Here is a 9,492-nt window from a genome sequence, read left to right on the forward strand (position 1 = left end):
TGATTTCAGTGTGTTTTTTGTGAAACTAAACATGGTCTGGTTCGGCTTATGACATAACTCTTATTATTTTGTGAATCAGAATCCACTATTTATAATGGTTATTTTATCAGTCTTTTGACAACACCTTTTTTTTTATTTTGGATGAGTCCTTGGAATAGAAACCGAAAGCATATTGATGCTATGTTTCTTGTTCTACTAATACTTGCTTCTTTAAGAGGAATAGACAGATTCAGATCAGTTTACAATGGCATTGTGTCAACATAAACTTTGTGTTAATTTACATGCCTGCATCAACTACAACTAAACATAACACTACCAGAGATCGAAATCTTCGTGCCTATGTTAATGCATCAGAATTAATAAAAACCAGATCAAAGTTATACAATCACTTAAGCATCATGTCATACCAAAGTTCCCAACTCATACACTTCTTACACTTGCATAACCAAATACAACTCAAAAATTAAACAGAAGGCAACCCCCAACGCAATGGTTGAGAGCAACAGTCTCATTCCCCTAAGTTCCCCCCTAACTTCACCCCTAAATTTTTCCAATTTCCTGGACATCATCGACGATGCTGGCTGATTTTCCAGACCAGTCGTTACAGTCACGCCATCCTCATGCCTTGAATAAGACTGATCGGAATTTCTTTTTGCTAAAGCTCTTGCTAGGCCCTCCCATCCTTCTTCAATTTCATCCACCCACACAAAGTATTTGCAATCTCTTGTCTGGAAAAAATAAACCAACCGAAGTGTCAACTACAATGTCAAAAATAGATTTCTAACCTGAACAAGAACACAGCGTGTATATTACCGCCCACCCAGGACATCTGATGAACCATCTATTAGGGTTTGTCATGGTGCCAGACTCTATCAACACAACATCCCTCCCACACAAGCATTTCCCGTCGAGCATCTTTCCCTTCATCCTCTTCGAACTCGATGAACTGCTGCAAGTTCCATCACTTGCAGGAGAGTTATATCTTCGCAACGACATGCTAGGGCTCACAAGAAAATTCCTTCTCTCCTTATGTGCACTTGAAACTGGATGAGGTTGAAGTCAATTGCATTTACTGGGGTGTGGTTCAAATTGGGGAAGATGACTCCCTAGGGTTTCCACTTCATGGGTTAATCCTTATAATAACGTTCAAATCCACGTAGATAGGGGTTTGGAGTGCCACCTATGTTCGTATAAGTACGAAGCTGGTGTCAAACCAAGGCAGGGTATTTTTGTCACACAGACCACATCTTCAATGGGTACAAAGTTAGTTTCGGTCTTCTATGGGTACAATTGTCAGCATTTTCATCTTTCATGGGTACATTTGGTCATTTATTCAACTTTTTTAAATGGATCATTTCAAGATACAAAAGATATTTCATATTTAGATAATATTTTTTAAAAGTAGTTTATAAAAAATAATTGTTTTAAAAGTTATAGTATTTATATTTGATAAATTAAATTAAAAATATTTTTTAATAAGAATAAACAATAATAATTATATTTAATAAAATAATTTTTAAAATTTAAAAATAATATAAGACATAAACATAAGAGTTAAATATAAAAATTAATTAATATATAAAATTATATTAAATTTTTTTAGTTTTGATAAAGACAAATCAAATTAATATCATTTAGTAAATACAAAGCTGTGAACATCTCAAAAAATACCCTCCTAGTACGCTCAAAAGAAAACCAAAGATGGTCTTTCTTGGTCCATTCATGTGTCCAGCAAGAGCCCATATCACCAAAAAATTGAATTTCTCTTAGCATCCTCTATCTATAATCTTATATTATTTTTTTTTATTTCTCAAAATATTTTCTAGTCTGTCAGATTAAGGACTCCACGTAAAAAATGGGATTCGAAACCTCCAACACATTCTTAATAAGACTACTGATATCATCTTATGTTTTATTAAGTACCAAAAACTCATATGTTTTTTCTGGCCCAAACACAACAAAATAATTATCACATCATCAATAACTATTCTCTAGTTCTTTGCACGGACAAAATTTTGCCTTTCCACAGTGTATTTGACAAAACCGAATGTACAACAGTATACAAAGTGACCAATATTAAATTGATCACACGCATGTGTAATTCAAAAAGCCGCAACACTTATAATTCTACAAATATGGATACTTTTTGAATCTATAACTTAGAAAATCCGAACTGTTATAGGTATTTTAAGAGTGTTATAAAAAATATTTTATTAAAAGTTATTAAAAATATTATTATATTATTGAAATATATCCTTTAAAGATAAAAGAACTAAATCCTAAATTTTTATTCACAATCATGGAATAAGTCGTCAAAGCAGTGAATATACAATTCTTCTGAATAGGAAGTGAGTAAAATGTAAAATTGAGGACTTTTTTAGTATTCAAAACATAAAAAAGCAAGTCGTAGAGGGTGTTGGCATAGCAAAAATCAACTTTTAAGGGATTTTAAAATATGAATTATTTATTAATTTTTAATTATTGCGGTTCCAAAAGTTACCTGAAATGTTGATTTGGGCTTGAATGTGAGGTCCGGATCCCTTTATATGGCAGCGTCTGACTTGTTGATACCGAGATGTCGCCTGTCCGAGTTCCTTGTGAAGAGGTGGGTGGTGATACCTGCAAAATATCCGATGCTTAAGTTAGTAAGAATTTTAGACAGATTTTTAGTAGATTAGAATGTACCTTATACTTGAGGGGTGTCAATGTATTTATAGTAGAGTTGATAACCACTTTTGTTAGAATAGTTCCACCTTTATTGATGCATGACCGTTCCGTTTATCTGTTACTTGTTTGGACAAGTAGAGCTAGGCTCTCTATATAACATCTGATCTCCTTAAAGAGGTCGGGTAGATGATGCAGGCCGACCCTCTGGAGTTGGGCCTTTTATCTTTATTAGGCCTGATTTTATGTTTTGAGGTCAGGGTATGAATAGTGCCCCTGCTTGAGTCCTGGGCCTTTTATAGGTCGGGCTCAAACATTTTGAGGCTTCTGCTTAGATGTCGGGTGCTCTACCTGTTCGGAGGTCGGAAACTCGACGTGTTTCAAAATTTGAATTTTTGAACGTCTCCCCCCCCCCTTTAAATGAAAAGCGAACGTTGCGCGACAATTTCTCCTTAGGATCTGCACGCACTTGTTTTAAAGAGAAGTGAAGGAGCCGTTCGTTCTTTGTTTCTTATAAAAGGTCTTTCCATTCTTCTTCTTTTCCTTTTTCACATTTCTGAAACCTTTCCATTCCCTCATTTCTTCATGAAAAGTCCTTCCTTTCTTGCTTTCAAAACTTCTCTTTCTTGGATTCTCCTGAAGGTCTTGCCTTGCAGGTGTGGAGAAGAACGTTCGTGTTTTACTGCTGTTTGACGTGCCCCTCCTTCTTTTGCAATCTTCCTCGAGGTTGGTTTCTTTTACCTTCTTCCTGATAATCTTGCATTTTTGTTTACCGGAGATTGCTTTTGAGTAATGTTGTTGATGTTAGTGTGTTGTGTTTGTCGATTCTTGGGGTTGCTTTAACTGTTATTGCATTGCTTGTTGTTGAAGCTGGTGTTTTGAGTTTAAAAGACTCTTTTTGATGGTTAATTGGTATCACCCTTTACTTGTTTTTGGGGATTTTGGGTTTTCGATTCTTTAGTAGAACTATGACTGTTACCGTTTTGTTGCCTGTTTGCATTTATATTTCCCCTAATGGTGTCGCTGCGATGTGACAATGTTGCATGGGAGGGACACTTTTTGGTTGTCCTTTAAAAAGAATGTGAAAAAAGTGACTTTCTTTTATTTTGTTGACTTTGCCAGACTTCTTTTGGGTGAGATCCGACCTCTTTTAAGTAACAATCTTTTTACTTTGCATTTATAGGTGTAGCCTTTATGTCACGCTCTGTCCTTACGAGTATGTCGAGTAAAGTTTCCTCTAATCTCTGATCTTGGGTAGATACTACTGTCCTTTCTTATGTCCCTGTGACTGATAGGAAGTATTGTGAGGAGTTCCATAGGCGCCATAGCATATGCAAGAACAAGGAAGATGAAAGGAACTATGAGTTAGTGGCGCCTAAAAGCTTAGATGACCATTATGTTGTAATCATCTTATGTGGCCCGTTAACATCTTAGCTAATTGAACCCCTAATCTTTTCAACTTCCCTAACTTGTTTTCTAATTAGAGAAAAAGCTTTGCTCGATTATGGCGCGACCATCCTCCCCAACCCATGACACTACTAGAAGCGCATTGATTATTGACAACCATTCCGATGCATAGCCATTGGAAAAACAAGAGGACATCGCTAAATTATGCTAGTTTTGATTTTGTTCGAGGCTTATATTTATAATCGGTAGTTGTTTGGAAACTTTGGCATCATCTTGGTGCCAATCGGTAGTTGTTTGAGGCTTATATTATCAATGTAGTATTGTTGACAAACAAGCCGTCGGTAGGTATTTTTTTTTATCAATGACTTAAATGTTGGTAAGCTTTAAAGTTTTTTTTTAAAAATTAAAATTTACGTTAATATATTACTGACGACCTTTTTGTCTATAAGTTAATATTTTTAAATTTTTTTTAATTATAAAAATTTAATTTCAACATTCTAAATTTGAAAAATTAATTACCAAAGACTTGGTGTTGGTAAATTAAAAATTAAAAAATTTGAATTTCGCGTGTTGGTAGTATTACCGCCTATGAGGTTGTCAATAATGCTTATCTAATGAAACACAACGTTTAATAACGTCAAACTATATTTGCAGACAACTAATCCATGGGAAAAATGAAGGCTTTAATTAAAACGCCAACCTCTCTCTCTCTCTATATATCTTTGTTTTTGAGTTTCCTTTTTAAATTGGATTTACAATTATATTTAGATCTCACAAGCGTCAAATTATAATGTAATTGATTATTTGGATTTCTTTTTCAAATATTAATATTAATTATCGTCGAATTTTGTATTGATCATATCTCATAATAATCTTAACTAAATTTATTTTAAGTGTTTTTTTTGTTTCTCGTTATTGTTGGATATTGCGACGAATATATCTGACAGTAATTGATATTTGTAATTTTTTATTTCGAGTTGTTTTCGTTGACATTATCGTCATATTTTTTTTGTCGGTAACGACTATTCAGATTTGTCATTTTTCACATCGTTTTTGTCGAATTAATCCAAGGGTAATAACCATAACCATCAATTTCGCATATGAAATTCGACAGTAAATCTGACGGCAGTCAGCATTTTTCTTGCAATGAACCTTCCCTTCTTCTCACTGTATGTGCCCCTTCTTTCTAGGTTTTCTCTCTCCTCGAAACTCCAATCAAAATTCTATTATTGCCATTGTATTCATGGTGATTTTCTCTTCAATTTTTTTGGTTTACAATTTTTTATTAATCATATTTTTTTCTATCGTTTTTAGTGTCCTTATTTTTTGACTTCAGGTCTAAGTGAATTCTAATTTTTTGTAGATTTCAGGGTTATTTGCAAGAGTTGTGTGCTGTTGTTTTTGCTGCTATTGACGAATTTAGTAGGTTAATTTGCCCAATAAGTTAGTTTCTATTGGTATTAAACATTAATTGAAATCGAGAATTATAGATTAATACAAGTGAAACAAATTTATGCATTGAAAAATGTTTCTTTTACAAATTATTGTATGTTTAGGATAGAGATTTAAGCTCTTAGGATAGAGTTGTAGGATGAGAGGCGAAATGATTCTGTAAAGAAGCTAATTCCTTCGCCTCTTAGTAATTCTTAGGAATGTTGTTTGTTTCGGAAACTTGTTCATTAACAAAAGTACCCCACTAGTCAAATAAATATTAAGTTTGATTTGCCTCGGTCTTAATACCATCATTCTAACCGTGACAAACAATTTAGAATGAACACAACCATCAAACAACGGTTGTATACGGCGTATTATAAAAGATCATCAAACCTAGCTAGCTGCTTTCGGATAAATCTCTTATTCAAAATTCTCCATATTACTAACACGAATTGCATTAAATATTATCTCATTATATTTCCTACAGTTACCTCCCAATTAATTTCTTTCAAGATAACTTCTCTTACATTAGCCTTTCTTAACCGACCTTTAAACCTATTGGCTATTAATGCAAAACAATTAATCTCGTCTACATTAACTTCCCCATATTTAGACCATATGCAAGACCAAGGCTTGAACCCATGGCAGTAAAAGTGGTTGGTTATATCGCCAGCACGTAAATACTTTGTGAGTCGATGCTTACTAGAAAAGTATTGACACCATAAAAGTACTCAGACTTTATTCTACCGTTGAGCGTTACTTCTATCGTACATTATTCACAAACAATAACTTAAAATTATCGTGCCACAAAATTCAAACAACCTAAGTATTAACAAAATTACAACTTATTAATTTTTAAAAAAAATTTTGACAGTATTTTTCTTAAATTAGAAGCATCCACCAAATAATATCCTAATTTCTTTTAGAATTAAAGCAACATAAACATCAGTGACATCAGAAATTCAAAACTTTTTAGAAAAATGATGGCAGAATATTTTCTTCAATTAGAGGTCTCAACCAAACAACATTTTCAATTTTCACAAAGTAAATAATATCAAACAAGCATTTAACTAAATACGGGACAGACTCAAGGGAGACCTTTCAAACAAATTTTAAACTCATATACTATTTTAATAGATGCATTGTATAGAGTAAAACTTAATAATATAGTGATAATAAAAAAAATTAGTATTTTTTATGCATTAAAATTTAAAATTTTCTACATGTATTTATATTATTTGTATTTTTTATTTGATTTAGAATTTTTTTAACATTTTTTAAATATTAATTTTAATATCTATAATCATATAAAAAATACTTTAATATTATTTATAATAATATTATTCTTTTTCTAATTTTATTTAGTTGTTTCTTTTTTATTATTTTTCTATTAATTTTTACTCCTATTATTATATAAAAATACTTTAATATATTTTAAATTCATATAACAAAATTGTTAGTTTAATTAATTTATATTATTTTATGTCATATCTTTTAGTGATATAAAACATAAAAATATAACTCACTGTCACATAAATATTTAATAAAATAATAAATAATTTTATATTTTATTAGATATAAAATCATAAAAAAATTATAAAAACTGAAATAATTCTTTTATTTGACAAATATTTATTAATTTTTTAATTAAAAAATTAATTATAATTATATCTATTATCAAATATATGACATCATATTTAATTATACAAGATTTTAATTTTTGACCTCTCCTCTCTTAGATTTCTAAATCCGTCCGTAATTAAACATACATATAATCATAACCACTCTAATCTATATATACTCCTTTATTACTATCCACAATTTTTAATAAACAAAAGGACAACAAGGAGACACTAGACATCCTTCGACCTCCTACTTCTTTCCTACAAATATACCTAGAGAAATTAAGTATATCATAAAGTAACAATACTTATAAAATTTAAATATAATTATAGAAAACCAACCTGAACTCCAAACAATATGGGAGACAGCTACACACTTTTAAGTTGTCCACGAACAAATCTCCAATCGAACTAAAAGAAAACAGACAAACCCTAAATTTATATAACAATTTGGTAGCAACTCATGTTAATGCTCTAAGCACTTCCAACTGAGTCACCAAAAGATATAAGAGATTAATGCTCTGCTATAATTTATGTTATGGTGTATTTGGAATATAATGAAGTTGAAATTGATTTAATTTTAAAATAAACTTTAATTTTTTTTCGAATGGAGATAAAAAATAAGTCTTTAAATTGATTTGTAAATTCATGAATTTTACATTATCATTAGACCACTCTAAGAATAATTCATTAAAATAGGAGTTACAATATTCTTTTTTAATTATAAAATCAAATCATTATATTAATATTCATATCTAAAAATTTATATTTTACATAATTTCAAACCCAATAATTTATTTTCAATTCATTCAAATCGAATCAATTCCAAAAATAATTTATTTTAAACGCTCTAAATAAACACATTTATAATCGCATGTTACATAAGGTCTGGTGAAAATGCCACCCCTAGTAACTGTCTTGAAGTATAAGAATTATGATGTCTTATATAGAAACCTAATCTTTTCTCATCAAATTATATTTGTTAGTTTTTTTTTTTTTGTAGTATCTTTTATTTAATGATTTGTTATTAATCAATAAATTATTATATATATAAAAAGAAATTTAAATTTTTCAACACTTATTTAAGTAGACGAATGAATTAACCATTCCACCAATTCAAAATATTAATATTTCACTCTTTTCTAGTTTTCTAATTAATTCTAGCGAATCATCATGGTCTTATCATCATTTGGCATAAGCCAATTCTTTCCGTGAAATTATTATATCCTTACGTAATTATACAAAGCCTCGAAATCTCATCCTCACAAGTTAAACTTTTAGCTTTATATATAATGTTTAATTCTAACTTCAATTTAAGCCTAATTGCTCTATAGTTTGACTATTAGTTACACCAATGATCTGGCTTCTAAGGCAGCAGCTCTATTGGCAAATAAATTACTCTCTATAATCTAATTTTTTCTAACTTTTATTCTTAGTTTCCTTAATTAATTAATTAATTAATTTTTAAAGTTACTTAATTATAATTTGATAAAATTTGTACTTTTCAAAAATTATAACAGTTTTGTTTGATAAAATTAAACAAAATGAAAGAGGCTTGCAGTAATAAGTATAAGATATAACAATAATGGTTGGTAAAATTACACGAGTAAGAATAAATCTGGATATATAGACGAAGAAATAATTAAACACAACAATTCAAGAAATTAAATGAAAACAAAATAATGATCAAAACAATAATAAGAAAGATGAAAGAAGAGATACCGGTGGTGATGGGAGAAGGAAATGATGACCCCAGAAGCCCAAAAGCCAGTGTTCTTGGTTAAATCAGCATAATCAGTTGGAACCGAAAGAAAAAGGAATGCAACAGAAGCGAAATTCTCGGAAAGCAAGACGAAAGGGACAAAGAAAAAATCTCGTGTTGCAATCTAATACAGACCTCAAACTATTTAAAGAACTGTACCTTGTGATGGCATAAATTGAATAGTCAACAGCTGAATTATTAAATTTTGTCAAAAGCGTAAAGGTTGATGAGTAGATATGTTGAAAACAGTAGCATGACTAAAATTCAAATCTTTTATAATGTATTAAATAATTTGTTTTTATTATTATATATATTATTTAAATAATAGATTAATAAAATAAGCTTTTTTATTAAATTTATAAATTTATTATATATTATAAATAAAAATTATAATATTAACAAGTTTTTTTTATAATTTAGTCTAAATAATTATTTTGACTATAAAATTATAAACAATATTAATAATCCACGCACAAATAAATATATATATATATATATAATATAATATTAGAGATTTTCTTTTACTTTTTATCAGCATTCTAATGAACTAAGTGTTTATTATTTTTTTTTATTTTGGACTTAATGTCTTATGCGTGCTAGTTG

At 29.9% G+C, this 9,492-nt stretch overlaps 1 protein-coding gene across 3 annotated transcripts in view; it reads right to left on the reverse strand.

Annotated features, from left to right (window-relative positions):
* Nucleotides 1–9,136, reverse strand: part of LOC114924329 (uncharacterized) — a 38,732-nt gene extending 29,596 nt beyond the window's left edge. For 2 of the 3 annotated variants that reach the window (XR_011864871.1, XR_003811458.2), the window contains exons 1-3: nucleotides 8,850–8,998; nucleotides 7,470–7,538; nucleotides 2,501–2,619 (exon numbers count right to left, since the gene is read on the reverse strand). Coding sequence is in view for 1 of the 3 variants with exons in the window: in XM_072201339.1 (XP_072057440.1) it covers nucleotides 432–728; nucleotides 814–996 (480 nt within the window). In the remaining 2 variants the exon portion in view is untranslated. Of the gene's footprint in view, nucleotides 1–354; nucleotides 729–813; nucleotides 1,107–2,500; nucleotides 2,620–7,469; nucleotides 7,539–8,849 lie in introns of those variants that run through there. The other variant, XM_072201339.1, reaches the window with a different exon arrangement.
* Nucleotides 9,137–9,492: the final 356 nt, after the last annotated feature.

This window comes from Arachis hypogaea, chromosome 8 (genome assembly GCF_003086295.3).
Source record: "Arachis hypogaea cultivar Tifrunner chromosome 8, arahy.Tifrunner.gnm2.J5K5, whole genome shotgun sequence".
In the NCBI taxonomy this organism is placed as follows: Eukaryota; Viridiplantae; Streptophyta; class Magnoliopsida; order Fabales; family Fabaceae; genus Arachis; species Arachis hypogaea.